The sequence below is a fragment of the Periophthalmus magnuspinnatus genome, chromosome 16 (genome assembly GCF_009829125.3).
Source record: "Periophthalmus magnuspinnatus isolate fPerMag1 chromosome 16, fPerMag1.2.pri, whole genome shotgun sequence".
Lineage (NCBI taxonomy): Eukaryota > Metazoa > Chordata > Actinopteri > Gobiiformes > Gobiidae > Periophthalmus > Periophthalmus magnuspinnatus.
Genome location: NC_047141.1, coordinates 15,838,706 through 15,856,312, shown reverse-complemented (window position 1 = coordinate 15,856,312; position 17,607 = coordinate 15,838,706). Strand labels below are relative to the sequence as shown.

Here is a 17,607-nt window from a genome sequence, read left to right as displayed (position 1 = left end):
AACAGTGCACGTTAATGAACATACAATAATTATATGGGTAATGTCAATCTTTTGTCCCACATTGACCCTCACAAACATTCATAAACAATACAGACGGACACTAGCGTCGGCAACATCTGAAGTTTCTGGAGATGGCTAAAAAGGCTAAAACTCAAAGCATGTTTCTCTTTAGTAGGTCTGTGACATGTACAATGCATGATGAAAATGTATTTTCCCTTTTCCTGATTTCTGACTTTTTAAGCGTACTTATCATGCTTAAATATTAAAGTTGCGTTTATCTGAAACATTTAACAAAGACAACTTCAGGAAACGTGGAGTGCATTTTTAAATTGCTGAATACAATGTGACGGACCATTCACCAGAAAAGTTACACAGTACACCTTTAAAGAAAACTATTGATTGTTGTGTTTGAGCAACTATAACATAAAAGCCAACAGAATAACTGACAGGCGGGTAAACCATGAATTCCCACCGTCTTGTATGATGACTTTCTATTGGCGTGAACACGGCCCTGTCAACCAATCAGCGTCAGTTTTTAACGTGCTCCACAATGCTGCAAGTTCTTATCCCATTACCCGTCGCTGCTTTTTTCGGTTGATCATTATCAGGTTTGTTATTATAACACTGTTCATATAAAGTAGCTATATGAATCTGTCTTGTAATTTGATTCGGGCATTTCGGTGTGTTCCCCGGCGTTATCAGTGGCTGGAGGATTTCGACGGGGGGAGACAGCTAATGATAACTTTTAGTCTGCGGCCGCCATTACACCACCGAAGAAGCGCCTCCCGCCCTCCTTCGTCGGGTCTTTTCTTCTTCTCTTCTGCGCTATCGCAAAGTAAGCGCCGCACACTGGTTCAAGCGGTTCAAATGGGCTCAGCCACTTGAAAACACCAGTAGAGCCGCTAAACTAAACATAACATTTGTTGATTATGGTTTCTTGTTGCAAGATTAGCATGTCGTTAGCACGGCCGGCTAGCAGTGTGGCTAGAAAATGGCTAATGTTTCGTGCTGCTACATCGTCGGAGCCAAACTGGAAAATACCATGGGAAATTACAGCTAACTGCTAAGTTAGCAAGCTAGCTGCGTTAGCTTTTGCGGAACTATCTTAGAAATTCACAGAATTATCTTTTAAAATGTCAGAATGGTGTTAAGACAATGTTTCACATCGTAGCACACTTGTGCTTTGAAAGTTGTACTTACTGGTACTTACTGTGGTACTTACTTCGTCTAAACGAGTAATTGAATCACTCAAAGCTGGGTTCAGTTTGCTTTGAGACAGGAATCAAAGTTCCTTCCGTTTGTCACCAGTTTCTCCTGAGATGGCAGCAGTGATGTTTCTATTCTAAATACAGTCTTCTTTGGAACAGTTTATTATTTACTACAATGGCAATACAGAAAGTAAAATGTACAATTTGTTTGACCAGTTACTGAGGTTGTTATTGGGCGATTGGGGAGAAAATACGACTTTAGACCGTGCGTTAGACCACTATAGTCTCTTTTAATGGGAATAACGAGTTCGTTTCATTGTAGTAATAATTACATTTTCATTCTATATTACTACGTATGTATTTATTAACAATTAAAAAGTGTATATTCATGCTAGATATATACATCTATATGCCTTCATAGAATATAGGAAACACTTCATATTTGAGAAATCCCATTAACCTGTCATACCCGTAGGGGGCAGTAGGGCCTCATACGTTTTCAATTCTTTTTATGGTTTGAGTTTTCTTTTTTTTCCTCTAACTGCTGGGTTAAGTGTGAGTGTGAGGTTTGTCTAATAGGCTGTGTTTGATTACATCCAAAGGAGCTTGAGGGAGACAACACTTCCAATGGGTCCAATTACAGCATGTCTAATTGATAGAACAGCTAAATGTCAACTTGGTCGATTAAATATAGCAGAGGAGAGAATGACTTGGCACATTTTCTACCTTCACTGCAACCTGCATGGTCAAAATACCAATTAGCCCTAGCTCAGTGCATGGTGAGTCATCTTGCAACCGTGGAGTTAGCCTTATGACATTCATGTTCTAGCAGTTGCCCAATATATGTACACTTCTGTTTATCTGGAGAGGGGAATGTTTTCAAACAAACATCTGAAATGAGGGACCTATTCAAATTGTTTTTTATTCAGATTCTGTTTAGGTGCACCTTCATCCATGTGACATTTCTTGTTTAGGTGATTTGGGACTGTAGTCCCCACAGTAGCCATGGAGACCTCATCGGTGTACATGTGCTTTCCCTGCTACCAAGAGTTTGACACTCTGGAAGAAGTGCTCAAGCACCAGTTGACGTGCACTGTTGAGGAGGAAAAGCCCCAAGCCCAGGGGACAGCTGTCACTGTTCCACTGCTGCACCCTCAGGTAAATCCATCTGCCTTTAGAGCCAGTGTGTCCTGGAATGACACAATTCAAAACTACTGTGAACCTAACAAAATGTCAATCTTGACATTCCTGCAATTAAATCGGAACATAAATTTTGCTTGCACTCTCCTGTCCTAAGGAAAGGATTGTTTGTACTGATATTGTGATAATTCGATTCAGTTGTTTTGTTACAAACTGTTACATGGGACATCTGACAATATACTATGAATGTTTGTGGCTGTGTGTTATTGATTTATTATTTAAAATTTAATTTTATCCTGTTTTATGTGCCTTTGTTTTATTGTAAATAGATGTGAAGTGACACGGAAGGGTCCAACCATTCTAGTGATTTGAAAGCTGCAGGGCTAAGTTATGCTTCCTTTATACCATGAGTTGTACATTTACTTACGGTTTTATAGAGTCTGAGGCTTAAGAAATAATCCCTAGCCCCTGTTTATCAGACAAGCCTGGCTGAGCATTGCACTGTCTTCAACATATGTCCATAAAGCACAGTGACACTCATGACAGATGGATAGCATTCTGAGTCCCCAATATGAAGAAAGACTGGAGAGACACATCAGTCAGTGCCACCCTTTACCCTTAATGGATCACCTGTTCACTATATTGTTTATAACTTGGCCATGAACACCTTCTGCTAATGCACAATGCTGCTTGGTGATTTATAACTCACTTCCGTATGTCTACATACATGTACAGTTTTCATTATAATACTTTCTCCTTTTGAACTACATAAAAGGATAGCGAAAAAATATGTCAAACTAAATATTATTTATGCCTGTTTTTTTTTGTTTTTTTTTTGTGGTAAGCTTACAAAGACACAGAGACTAGGCATATGAGGCAAATAGTTTGTGTGCCACATGTTATAATGGTGTGTTTAGCTGCAACCTTAGCCTTGTTGTTGATTTTAGTCTCAAATTGTCTCTATAACCAGGTTCAGCAGTTAAGTCTCGAAGGGACCCATTCCGATCTGATAGTTATCACTTCAAAGTGGCTTTATCTCAGAAGAACCTTTGACTGAAATAATTACTGAGCTAACTGACCTCACAGCAAAACAACATATTCTCACTTTGCTTAATGGAAGTAAAATCAATTCATAAATTCATTAACCACTGTTGTTCTTCTTGTAGCAACAGGTACTAGATGTAGCAAGGGCTGTTGTGCAGCCACTGCCTCAAGCCCAGGAACCAGTGACAAGTCCAAAGAAGCCTGCAGCCAGTCTTAAGGAGCCAGACCAGCCCCGGATCCTCTATCAGTGTGGAGATTGTGATGAGCTTTTCAAGAACCTGGACCTCTGGCAAGAGCACCGTAAAGCAGGAGGATGTCTACAGTGTGCGGCTAAGGACAAACCTGATTCAGACACTAATCCTGAAACCTCTGCGGCATTAAGTCCAGCTACAGCTGTAAATCCCACTAGCTCCTCTGTCCTCAAAGATGGTGTGAGAGAAAATGTGGCCCCTGAACCAGAGGCTGAAGCTGCGGCCACTGCTGTAGCTGCAGCGCTGGAGCAGAGTGAGGCTCCAGTGGAGCAGCCTGATCCTCCAGTCACTGAGGCCAGAGCGCCAGCCTCTAATCCTGATGAATCCTCTCCACGGCGACGAGACCGAAGCAAAAAGCCCAAACCAGAGCCAGTGCTCCTGTGTGTGGATTGTGGCTCTTGCTTTGGTCTAGTGCCTGAGCTTGTGGCCCACCGGAAAACTCAGCATGGGTTTGAGGAAGCTTTGCATCGCTGTGGTGTGTGTGGAGAAAGCTTTCTCAACACGACCCTCTTCCTCTACCATCGCAAGCAGCACCGACAGCGCGGGGAGGAGGTTGCTGCACAAGAAGTTAGAGCTCAGAGCACCATAATTGAAGAGCCAGTTAAACCCATGAATGTGACTGTTAACTTCACGCAGCCCAAATACTTCCTGTGCACTGAGTGTGGGCAGAGCTACAGCACTGACCATGGGCTCCTCTCACATCGTAAAACAAAGCACGACCTCAAGAAGCCCCTGCACACCTGCTCTCTGTGTAGTGCTGAATTCATGAATACTACACAGTACCTATACCATCGCAGGCAGCACAGATTTATATCAGACTCAGCTGAGGAGACCACCATGACTGTGGAGACGGTCATCACTGAAACCCAGGACTCCCCGAGTGCAAAACGCATCCTTTCACCAGCTGCAGCTACTGTGTCATGCTCTCCTCTTGCAAAAAAAAGTCGTGCCACTTTTAGAGTTATGAGTGCTGGCCAAAAAGGTAAGTTCAATTGTTAAATTTCTTAATCTAACTTGGTTGTTTTTGACTGTGTGTCCGATTTGTATATTTGTTTTTAGCTATAAAATCTGAATCAGACAATGGCACCACTCCTACTGATGCCAATGTTGGTAACTACCCTCCTGCAAAGCTGCTGCAGGATTGGTCCCGTACTCCGCTGCCTCATGTTTGCCCTTACTGTGGCAAAACCTTCACACGGCGTATCTTTCTCCGTACCCACGTCTACAGCCACACCGGAGAGAAGCTCTTCACATGCAAGGTGCCACTTATAAACAGGGTGTCAGATAATGTGCTTTGATGTAATTGTCATGCTGCTGTCATAGAACACATGATGTAATGCTTTGAGGGTTGTGAGCAAACAGGAGAACAGAGGCTGACAGCGCTCACGCCTCATTATATTTGACAGATTCTGTTTTCTCAGACAAAGAATATTGCATGTCAGAATAGAGCAAATGTAGTTGTAATATATTTTCCGGAACAAATACAACTCTGTTCATTCTGTAGGTGTGCTCAAAGTCATTCAACAACTCCCATAGCCTGCTTCGCCACAGCTTGTGTCACACTGGAGCAAAACCTTACAGCTGTAACATCTGCAGCAAAAGTTTCTCCCAAGCCGCTACACTGAAGAGGCACCAGCAGCTCCACAATGTCTCCCAGCCACGGAAGAAACGAGGAAGAAGACCCGTATGAATCCACAATCTTTATTTGACTGCTTTGGGTTATGTCAATCATTTTAATGTGGGTTTCTTCTGTTTTCTAGGTGTCAGCTATGGGCAATGATGAAGATCTGCTGTCTTGTCCTCGCTGTCCATCAATGTTTAGCACCGAGGAACAGCTCAACTATCACAAGTAATGTGACAGTGTCCCATTTCTTTACCAATGTATTAATGAGCTTACCTGGCTTTAAAACTCCATTAAACATAGCATGGTATGAAAACAACAGGACATGTAAAGGCATGAGGTCAGAATTGGTACTGCTGTATGTTGTAGCATAAACTGAAGTAGCCGGAGATTTGTGTATATCATTATGCGACCCAGAGACATGAAAATGTTACATCTGTGTCAACACATTGTGGTGTTGTCCATTCTAGCCTGAACATGCATCTATTATAGTGACTGTTTTAGGGACTATTATAACCTCGGGTGACTTCGACCACATAACAAAGACTGGGCCGGAGGTGTCCTTGGTATTGTACAGTAATTGGTAGCTGACCAATGTCGAAATATACCACTTATTAGTGATATAATAGCAAGTTGTTTTCACATAGTGTATTTTACTGCAATTACCCACCAGTATTACCCCTAACATGTTTATTCTTGTATTTTCTGTGTAAATTAAGCAAGTAAATTTTAGAAGTGAGCTGCCAAATGTAATGTAAGACTACTCACTAAATTTGGACCATTCAGGAGTTCTTTGAAAATATTAAATATTTAATATTAATATAATAGTAAGTGTTAAATCGTGCTACATATGCATTATATTTATAATGCCTACTTACTCAGTCTTTGATATATTTTATATACTCATATATAAATATATTTTTTAATTAACCTTGAGATTTCTTGTTTAGGGCATTGACACTGAGGATTAAAAAATATAAATAAAGTGTGCCATGACCAATCAAACTCTGCAGTCAAAAGAAGCCCACATGCCCTATTTGGCTTATCATTATGTCCTGTAGACTTATTAGAGGATGTCTGAGTGGGAGGTGACCCTGACTATCACACTAATTCCCCCTGCTGTCTCGGTCCCACCAATATTGATTTTATTGTCTATTTAACGAGAAACGGCTTTAAATGTTTTATTTTTATCTATATTCTCCTTCCTCATACCCCGCAGCATCATGAAATGTGGGCTGAATATATTAAAAATAAATGTGAAAATATTATGTCAAACAATACCTCTGTAAACTCTGCTAAGAGATATGGACGGTATGATGTAGCAATATGTGAATAATATCTTTCAAGGCTTCTTTCCCCCAGGGCACTTCCAACATAATCTTACAGAAAGGATAAATTTAGTCTTTCATGTCCTAACTTTGACTCCTCATGTATATCTCCTTTTATGTATAGCTGCACAAGTCAACAAATTTAACTTATTTAATCTTAAGCATACAGTAGTTAATATGAAGTATTAACACGTAGTTTGTACTTATTAACATATGACATGTGTTTGTTTTTTTTTAGTCTATTTACCATAACTTAAGTAAATGTCTTTTATATCATACAAGTAGAATTATTCACCACAAAGCCCAAGTAACACTCATACTAAATGAACTAAAGTTGAACTGAACTAAAACTAAATCTTTTCTGTGTTTGAACAGACTGCTCCATACCAGCCACCCTTTCCCCTGCTCTGAATGTGGAGAATCCTTTAAGCGCAGAAAGGACCTCGACCTTCACTCTCTCACTCATCAAGGTCAGAGTTTACTCTGAAACCCGACTCACCTCACGCGACCTCATGCCACACTTCAGTGTATACCTAGGAGATATGATGTTATCAGCAGAGCAGCTGCTGAATGCTATTGATTAATGCAAAGTCTGCGATAAATGCTCCCATCAGCTTCCCTGGGTGGCCTTTCTTGTTTATTTACAAACATGCTCTTGTTGTACGTGTTTTGTTCTCTGGATGCATTAGGTCAATGACTTTACATTGATTCGTATCCCAGGCGGGATGGCAGAGGGAGGTGGAGCTAAATGAATTGGGTCAACATGTTGACACTTCATCTTAATCAAGGGGGCATTGGCATGGCAACCTCATTAGTTAAGCTTGAAGAGTCAGCACACAGCATGGGTCAGAGGTATGAGGCTCCTCAGAGAGAGATGATTGGAGAGATTGATCCATTGATCAGTCCAGGGATACAGGCTGAGTCTGTCCTTATTAAAGGTTTAATTAGAGGATCCCAAGGGGAATTTGAGTGGATTGTACCCACTGGAACACATCACAGATGGTCTGTGGATTCCAAGATGTTTGGATGACCACCTATGGACATTCTGACGAGCCATCAGTTTCTGTTATATCCCAGCCAGATTTCCAAGAGCAGGTCAAGTAGGCTCTGCCAACAGGCATCTTAACCATATTCTATTTAGCTAATGGTTATATTGTCCATTCAAGGCTACAATAATTTGTGTAATAAATTGCACCATCCTCAGGACCTTTTTTTCCTATTGATATTGAGTAAAGCAGGAGGCATTTGAGTAATTTAAGTGCCAATTACAATTTTATTGCAGTTATTTTTGATTATTTAAACTGTTCCCATGTTTTGCTTGCAATATAATGAACAATAGGTTTGACATTGACATTATGTTTAATTTTTAAATTAAATAAAATGTAAAATATATTTTCAAATAGATGTATTCCTTTGATATTAATGATCATAATCCACTGTACTTGTCTTAATGCAGACAAGATGCCAGCTACATGCCCCCACTGTTCATCCCAGTTCATAAACCAGACCGTGCTGGAGATCCACCTGCAGCGCTGCCCGACCAATGAGGATGACCGCAGCGCAGGGCGAGGGCGGGGGCAGGGCAGAGGGCGCTCCACTGGCCAGGTCAGACAACACACTCTTCATGCACTTTCTCTAACTGGAGTTTTACCTAAATTTTAAAAATAAAAATACCTGCATTGCGGGCATTCACTGGCAAGATTCTGTCTGCCTACAACATGTTTCCCATTGTTATTCTATGCAATGACCCATTGTATCATTTTTATCATGTTTAATATTACTCTGACTTGTGAGTGATGTAAAGGAAATTGGGGCATTATGTTTCACTGTGACTATGTTGGTTTTGGTTGTTAACCCAGTTAGACACAGTCCTCTAAATAAGCATGAGCCTGGTAAAGTGTGGCCACTAAATGGCAAAAAATAAAGGCTTGTTTAGTCATGATCCACCCCTGACTGGTGCTATGGCTCAAAGCCTGCAGTTTGCCAATGCTACATCTTTTTCCAAGTTTTTATTCCACAGTTGATGGCCAGAGTAGATTCATTGGGAGTGGTAAGTTGGTGGCAGCTGATAAATGTGCACAGTCACATTCAAACTGTTTACACTGTGGTAACACCATGAACACACTGACCTTTTCTGTATTCATAAGTTGTTTTGCTCTTCACAGTTACCGCTGTGGTCTGTCCTGTTTGTTCCTCTTGACCTCTAAAGCCCGTCTCTCTTGCTCTCTCTCCTCTCAGGTGGAGTGCGACCTCTGCGGGCACCGCTGCATGACACAGGAGGGTCTGGACCTGCACCGCTTGTCCCACACGGGTCAGACCCCGCTCAAATGCCCCGTGAGGCCGTGTCGTCGCCGCTTCATCTCCCACAGTGCTCTGGAGGAGCACGTGCTGGCCCATTTCCAGGGAACACTCCACAAGTCTAAGAGTCGTGCTCGCTTTCGCTGTTCGATTTGCCACAAGGAGTTTGCTTACAACTCCACTTTCAAGGTTCACATGAGGACGCACACTGATGAGCGGCCCTTCGAGGTAACAGGCTTGTGTGTCCCTGTGTGCATAAAATTAATTGACTTCCATTTTCATTAGCACTTTGCATAGATTTACAAAGACAACTTTCATTATACTCTACCTGTTCTGCTCTTATGGTCGGGTTCCTCTTTACGTTGGTCTGTATAGTGTACCATTTGGTCTGAGGATTTACCATGTACCGTAAATTTCGGACTACAGAGCGCACCTCAATATAAGCCGCACCAGCTAAATTTGAAAAGAAAATCAATTTTGTCCATATATAAGCCGCACCTGAATATAAGGTTCAGGTTTTCATATTGTAACATAAGATATTTACACAGAAAGACGGTGCATGGACACCTGCCTGAAAATTGGCACCAACACGGCATCAACACGGGATGAACACACCTGCAGGTTTAGAAAATAGAGCTGCACCAACACGGAAAATCTGCTTTTATTTCCTCTGAAAACTTTTGTCGTCTTTTTACATTGACCAAGTTGTTCATTGATGCCGAGCTCACGTGCAGTGGCTCTATTTCAGGGGTCGGAAACCCGCGGCTCCGGAGCTGCATGCGCCTCTTTCAGCCTTATACCCTCTGCGTGGCTTGGGAAAATAAATTTTAAGTATTTAATTGAAGTGTATTTTATTTGTTAGCTCTTTTTTATTGTAGTTTAAATTGGAAGATTATTATGATCTTAAAATAAAATTATATTTTCTTATTTTTCGTTGCTCAAAATAAGCGTCACGCTCGCGGAACAATGTTCAAAACAAACTCCGCTCACGTCTCAGGTCTCACAGACACAGACACAGCTCACAGTCCTGCGTAAAGAGCCCTGATTTTCAGACGCTGTGCGCACAGGGGTCAGGAGCAACTTTCACCCGTCCCTAATGACACACTAATAAGCTCGTCCGTAGATGTATCATGAAAATCCTGCTGGAAATCGCCACAGAAATCTATTTGATGTAGTAGCAAGTTTATTATCTGCTCTTGTCTCCGCGATGACGTTTCACGTATAACACATCAGACATGTCGCCCAAAAGTAGAGCCACAAGCGAGTGAAAATGAGCCAAAACAAAAGTCTTTGGAGAGCTTTTAACAAAGGGGAAAAGGACAACTGAGGAGACTACGACCTCCAAGAAAAAGAAAGATGAATTTGACAGACAATGCCTACTTAAAATCTGGGTTTGTCGCTACAAGTGACTCTCACGCGCAGTCCTCTCTGTTTAAATGCGGGAAAAGCAAATGAGGCAATGAAACCTTCAAAACTGCTTTGGCACCTGGGATTAAACGATACGCCTTTGGATTTTTTATTTTTTTTTTGAAAGAAACTGCTCAGCAGAGTAGACATAATCACATAATCAGCGCAGAGCTCACACTGATGCAGCGGTTTGGTGAGTTGTATTTTTTAATGCACTTAAGTTATTTTTGCCATATTTATCTGCCACATGTAGAAGGCTTGTCTGTGAAAATAAAACCTACATTATTCCATTACATTATTATTATTATTATTATTATACACAGTGTTATCTTCATTTTAGATGTCAAAAAGTATTTGCGGCTCCCAGTGTTTTATTTTACGTGAAAAGTGGGTCCAAATGGCTCTTTGCGTGTTAAAGGCCGACCACTGCTCTATTTCCTTCTTTATCTTAAAAACTGCATCATATCCATTTCATGATGCGCAAAATGATCGTTCAAAATCAAAACTAGTGAATTCTTCAGAGCAGAATCTTTCCCCACGTCTTCTCACTTTTACGTTTACAGCTAGAGAGCGCCCCCCAGGGGCCGTCATCCAGTAAAATTCCATAAATAAGCCGCACTGCTGCCGCAGGGTTCAAAGCGTGGAAAAAAAGTCGCGGCTTCTAGTCCGAAATTTACGGTATTTATTGAATCCATCTCTGATGAATGCCATACTTGCTAAATATTGAAACAAGATAAAACATACGATTTTCTGTCTTACACTGGGGAAATTGATGCACATTGCAGACATTAGAATTGTCAATAGAATCAGAAAGATTTGCACAATAAACATGAAAATAAAAGTAATAGTTAAGAAATATAAATGATGCCCAAACAAACATTCTTGTAGGTCAAGAACATGAATAGGTACAAATGAGGGACTTGGAGATGCTCATGGAGGTGTTGTAGTTTTAGTATCAGCGCTAAAACTATGCATGTTAGAAATTATAGCTACAAATTTGGCGAATTGTGAGAACTCATTTACTTTGTGATATTTTTTTTTAGACATGCATTGCTTGTAAGTAATTTTCTCTAGACAGTGAAAATTAACACTGCTTTATCAGTTTTTACTTTTCCTTTTTATTATGCGTGAATCAGGCCATAGAGGGACCATTGATTGAATGGCTATTATTTACTCATTTTAGAACAGCAGCAATGACTCAAACACCTGTCTAATATTCACTTGGCTGTTTCTTGCTTAGTACAGTTGAATGCCTTTCCAAGCATCAGAGTGTGTCCTATACATGCAACACTGCTATCAGAGTGCCAATGTTAATGTAATTTGGGAGATTTGAATCACAACTCGGACTACATGCTTACATGCATTTTGGAAAACCTGTTAAAATTGGACTTGGCCAGAAATGCATTTTTTCTGGCATGGATGTAAATGTAGTGATTGGTGCTTCCACTGGTTGTCCGCTGCAGTTTGGCCTGGTGTCCTGGAGCAGGGCCACGTAGAAGGGCCATGTGCACAGTGTCCTGCGGGTGTTCCCTCCACACTGTGGTGTACCTGTGATTAATGACAAGGGTGACTTGGGGCCTGTCACCTCCCCCCGTGTCTGTTCCTATTCTGGGACTCTCTGCCGCTCTGGTGACGAGGCAGGACATCAACTATAGACCCACCCGGCCCATTGCAGCCCATACGACACTAGACAGTACTTGATTTAATGTTTGCCATTTCACATCAAGCCATATCATCTGTGTTTGAGGTGGTTAGCAAATACAGCAGATTTCTGTTCTGATTCTGTAAATCTACCAAGAAACTAAACCAGCAAAATACTCAAGCTGGAATGACAGGGTCAGTTGATGAAAATGCTCCTGGAAACTATCTAAAGCAGAATTCTGACACCTCTTTTGCAGTGAAAACTGGGACACACACCAATTTTTGCTTTTGCAAAGAGTCAATTTTATATTTTCCACCTTGGCATTTATTTTAATAGCAACAATTTCTGACCAAATCAGACCACTGCACGCTATCTGAATGTAATGATAATAGAACCTGTATCTATTGCCAACCCAGAAGTAAGAGTCTTAAGTGTTGCTTCATGCCTTGACATACAATACTTAATACATATACATACTTAATACATTTGTGAAATCAGGTCATAAAATTCCTTTTGTTTTCCCTGTTGAGTGTGCTTTCCCTGGTTACCCAATTCTTTAACACTGTCTGCAAAATGTATAAAGAGAAACATAAAAATGTAATAAATGCTTTTGTCTGTCACCGAAATGTCTTGCTGCTTGTTATGCTCATAATGCATCTGCTTTTGTCTCATCTCTTTTCCAGTGCTCCACTTGTGGTAAGCGCTTTCGGCAGCTGCCCCACCTGCAGGACCATGAGCGTATCCACAGTGGACTGCGTCCTTTTTGCTGCTGGATTTGTGGAAAGAGCTTCAGCGTGGCTGCCCGGCTTACAGAGCATGCTCGCATTCACAGTGGAGAAAAGCCGTACCCGTGTCCGCACTGTTCAGCGGCGTTCAGGGCCCGCGCCAACCTGGAGAAGCACATCCGCACACACTCAGACCTGCCCCCAGAGACAGCCGCAGAGGTGGCCAGCGCGGCCGAGGCAGCCCATGTTCAGAAGGTGCTGGAGGGGGCGAAGGTGTTGTCCTCTTTGTCCACTTCAGAGTTGGACACTGCTGCAGCGGTACAGACCATCTATGTGCTACAGAGCGGCGAAGACGGTACAGAGACTGTCATGATCCCATCTGATCAACTGGCAGGCCTAGAGGGAAACTCACAGGTCGTCATCCTACCCTCCTCTGTGCTGGGGACACAGACCATTGCTGTTCCAACTATCACAATGGATGGCAATGAAATCACAATGGTGGAGGCAGGCCAGTCGCCACACCATTCAATTGAGTTCATTGTGGAGGAAACTATATGAAGACTGCTGTGATCAGCTGTAGGGCAATACCATAGGGACAAATTCAAGATCAATCTAATGATGAATAAAGTTTCTGATGGTGAAAAATTTGATTTAAAAAGGCCTGGTGTTTTTTGTTTACCTATTGTTATATGTGTGTGTGTGTGGGGGTGTGTGTGTGTGTGTGTGTGTGTGTGTGTATATATATATATATATATAACATTTTTTAACTATGATTAAAACGAAGTTTGGTGTTGGCACATTAGCTCTGAGTGCTTGAAACCTAGGCTTCAGTTTTTACCTTAATACTTTAAGTAACATGCTAGACATAGAAATGGTATAATTCTTGGGTGGAGTGAGAGCCATTTTTATTTGATTGTTTCCACCTAATAAACACATTGATCCTTAGGTTTTGTGTCAGATTTTCTTTTATGTACTTGTAGCCAGAACAAACTCCCTCTTATCTATAAAGCAGTGAAAATGTGGTTAACTATAACAGATCAAGCTGTAATGATGGAAAGAAGCTGGATTGTTGAGGATTTAGATCAAGCTTAATGGCCCAGTCATTTCTCAGACATTGTGTTCTTAACTCTGTGTTCTAACTAAATGTATGAAAATAAGGATGGAGGGATGATGACAATTTGACCAGTTCAGCATTACACAGTGGTAAGTAGTGTAATGGAAGTATCCTGCACTTGGTGAATAGTTATCAAAAATAATGATCCTATTTGTGTCTGAATGGGGAAGAGTCATAATATGATATAAGTTTTGCCAGTGCTGCAGTCGCCCATTACAGGTTTCTAAGGCAGTTTATGGCTGTCTCTCACCCGGTGATTGCTGACAGGGGGTTTTAAACCACACACCCTTCCAGGCACTCAGTCTTAGTTTGTTTTCATGTCATGGAGGAAGAAATGCTGATGATTGTGCAGGGAACTGAAATGGGGAAAATGGCAGTGGTTCTGCAGCGGGAGAAGCGGATCAGGAAATAGAGGGCTCCTGAGGAGCAAAAAGGAACCTGTGCCAAGAATTTTGCTGCTCTTCAATGCTTTTCACAGAGTCAACAAGCATCCAGTCGATAAATACATGTTTTTTTTCCCTCTGAAGTAAATCTGGTGAGATGATTTTCACTTGAGTGCTGTTTATCATATCTGCTAATGCTGAGCTAAAACAAGATGAGGTGTTGAAGTCATGAAACTAAAATGTGTGAGGGGAAGACGATTTAGTTTTTTTTTAACTCAATAGCATTGGTTATTTTCCTTAATGCCATTTACATACACACTTATCAGTGCTCAGTGACTATATACAATGTGCATGAAGATGTATTGTTGACAAGGCTCCATTAATACAAGGTGTATGTCCTTCTGGGATTAAGAAGGTTGAGTGTGAGTTAGTATGGCCATTATCTACACCCGTAATGTTATTTGTAGCAGCAGACCACACTCTGGGTCATTAGTGAGATATTTAGTCATTATATAAATGACTTTCACAGCTGTTACCTTTTTCTCTATTTCAAGGGCACATGAAGAACATGTCAAGCATGCCTTTTCAGACTTCACTCATTTTTAATTTATGTATTCTTATTTTATAATATTAATATCATTATCATGTTGATGATAATGATGCTTACTCCTCTAAAATTATAATGCTTCATGCCTCATAACCTAAGACTACAGGCATTAAATTGACAAGCAGACACGTGCTCCAGCTGTTCTAACCCTGGGCATCCCTTTGATTCTCACCTCTTTTTGTATCATAAACACTAAAAATACCCCAGTGACCCTCAGGAGAAAATGTGCATATTCAGCTCTGGCGGCAGTAAACTCGCTGACATCACAGTGTCCCGAGCAGGTGGAGGACACCAGCCTCTTAGGGTTTGGCATGAGCCTCCAGGTAGATGAGCATTACAAGAACACCATTACATCTGGCAGCTGTATATAGCCATTGTAATAACATTATTTACAAAAACTAAATATACATTATACACACAACTGTATTTATTGTATGAAGTCCTTATGGCTGGTTAATAAAGACCTAACCTGCTGAATAACTAAAATGGAAATGAAACTACAGGTAAAATTGAATGCATGTGATCACTCAATCTCTGAACACCCCAAAGCAGACTGGAGTCACATTTTTTACGGTAGATAAATTATTGACATCTTTGCATGCTGAAAAAGCAGGGCAAAGCTTTGTTTCCAAGGAAACACCATAACAAGGGTTGTTTCTGCCCCTATAAACTAACTAGAACCAAACAAAAATCAGCTGTGGATGTACTTTATATGTAATGACCTGATTTATTTAGTACAATCATTTAAATTGCACTGGGTAGACTACTGATGGAACAAGCACAACAAGATTAGAACATTTTTTATCTAGTTATGAAAGTGATCTAGTTTTAAGCTCACTCCCACCAATCTTGATTGACAAATACAATGATATCTACAACGAAGTATAAGGGTCACTTAAATTTAAAAAAAATTATGCGGGTGCTACGAGGAAAAAAAGTCGTAATATTACGAGAAAAAAAGTCGTAGAAGAATTATATGTCATGAGGCATGTATCTCTGCTCCTGTTCTGCCTCCCTGTGTGCTTTCCCCCCTCGCTCACCTGCCTGAACCTGGAGCTGGGCGGAACTCTCGGCTCCTCCCGCGCGCACCTGTGTCCCATCAGGGTAATCATCACCACCTGCCGTGGATAAGAGGAGCGGGGAGAAGACACTCGGTGCCAGATCGTCCGCGTGTCAACGTGATGCTCCAGCTTAGTTTTTGCAATTTTGTTACCTGTCTAGCTGTTACTCATTGGATTTTTGCCACCTTCCAGATTCCTGCTCTCGCTCGTTCCTGCTCCTGCCTCTGCGCTCCAGCTCCGGTACAGTCCACCCCTCTGCCTTGCCTCCCATCCCGTCTTGGTCTCCGGCTTGCTTCCCGTCTCCTGCCCTGTCTCCCGCTCTCTGGATTACTCCTGCTGGTCTTCACTGGCCCTGTCCCTGGTCCCGTCGTGCTCCGGCCCTGGCTGTCTCCGTGCCCGCTCTGGACATCCCTGCTTGGCTTGCCCTGGTCTCGTCCTGATCCTGTCCTCGTTCTGGTCCTGGTTTCCCGTCCCTGCTCTGCACTACTCCCGCCTGGTCTGCCTCCCGCTCCCTGCTCCCCGTGTGTGTTAAATGAACTATTAAAGACTGAATTTCACCATTTTGTAAATAAACACTGTAAATCTGCCCCGAGTCTGCACGTCTTTGGTCCTCCCAACCCCACCCATTACGACAGAACGATCTGGCCAAAAAATGGACCAAGAGGACTCGGGACCGGATCAGATGCTGCGCCAAGCTTTTTCCCCACCATGGAGTGATTATTAAGCAGCACGACCAGTCCATCCGGACCCTTTTGGATTATAACCAGACTCTTACCCAACAAGTGTCCCATCTTACCGGCCAAGTCGCTGCTCTGCTCACCGCCTCGCCTCCGGCTCCACTCCCTGCTGCCACTGCCGCCGGACCGGCGGCGCTGCCACGCCCTCCGGAGTCGAGGGGTACGGATCCCGACCCCTACTCAGGTCAGCTCGGCTTATGTCGAGGATTCTTATTTCAGTGCACGTTTATGTTCCAGCAGTGTCCTGTTTCGACTCAGATGCTGCTAAAATACGGTATATCTGTGGACTTCTCAGGGGAAGAGCGCTCCAGTGGGCAAAGGCGCGGCTATCTAACACGGCTCTGGACAATTTGAATTTTGAAAACTTTGTGTCAGCCTTTAAATTGGTCTTCGATCACCCGCACAACCAAGCGGATGCTGCCGCCGCCTGTTAAGCCTCGCCCAGGGGCGTCGGTCTGTGGCGGATTACACCGTGGAATTCTGGACGCTCGCGGCGGAGGTAGACTGGAGGGATAGCGCGCTACGCGCCGCCTTTTTAAAGGGCCTAAATGAACATTTAAAAGAGGAGTTGGTTTCTCGAGACGACCCCTGGACTTAAAGTCACTCATTTCCCTGGCTAACCGGATTGACAACCGGCTACAGACATGCTGGAGGGAGAGACGCCGGTCGCCGGCCCCGCAGGAGACACGTTCATCCCCGCTGCCCCCGGAGGAGCCGATGCAGCTGGACCGGACCCACGTTTCCGCTGAGGAACGCCACCGGAGTCGCCGCCTGGCGGGGCAGTGTCTCTACTGCGGGAATGGAGACATCTTATTGCAGTCTGTCCGGTTCGGCCAAAAGGGGGCGCCCACCAGTAGTACTGGGAGTACTGGTGGGTCAGCCTCACATCCTGGAATAGAACAATAGACTCTTGTTGAATGCAACTCTGTGCCTTCACTCAGAGACCTTATCTGTTTTAGCTCTCGTTGATTCCGGGTCCGAGGAGGACTTTATCGACAAATGGCTGGCGGAGCAGTTTGGGATTAGGCTTGAGACCCTGGA

The 17,607-nt window shown here is 42.6% G+C and overlaps 1 protein-coding gene across 2 annotated transcripts; it reads left to right on the top strand.

Moving 5' to 3' along the window:
* Positions 1-508: 508 nt before the first annotated feature.
* Positions 509-13,338, top strand: znf574 (zinc finger protein 574). 2 transcript variants are annotated; one of them, XM_033980806.2, is made up of 10 exons: positions 509-608; positions 2,183-2,366; positions 3,515-4,625; positions 4,703-4,902; positions 5,148-5,327; positions 5,404-5,492; positions 6,968-7,062; positions 8,049-8,197; positions 8,831-9,118; positions 12,623-13,338. In XM_033980806.2, exons 2-10 carry the CDS (start codon positions 2,214-2,216, stop codon positions 13,220-13,222), a joined length of 2,865 nt encoding a protein of 954 aa, XP_033836697.1. In that variant the 5' UTR covers positions 509-608; positions 2,183-2,213; the 3' UTR covers positions 13,223-13,338. The 2 variants fall into 2 exon arrangements, with proteins under 2 accessions (XP_033836697.1, XP_033836696.1); XM_033980805.2 differs by having other exon boundaries at positions 589-835.
* Positions 13,339-17,607: the final 4,269 nt, after the last annotated feature.

Excerpts from the sequence above, each read along its gene's own strand:
- znf574 (XM_033980806.2), top strand. The coding sequence starts at position 2,214 with ATGGAGACCTCATCGGTGTACATGTGCTTTCCCTGCTACCAAGAGTTT. Across the intron at positions 2,367-3,514 it reads TTCCACTGCTGCACCCTCAG|CAACAGGTACTAGATGTAGC; the intron begins GTAAATCCATCT and ends TTCTTCTTGTAG. Across the intron at positions 8,198-8,830 it reads GAGGGCGCTCCACTGGCCAG|GTGGAGTGCGACCTCTGCGG; the intron begins GTCAGACAACAC and ends CTCTCCTCTCAG.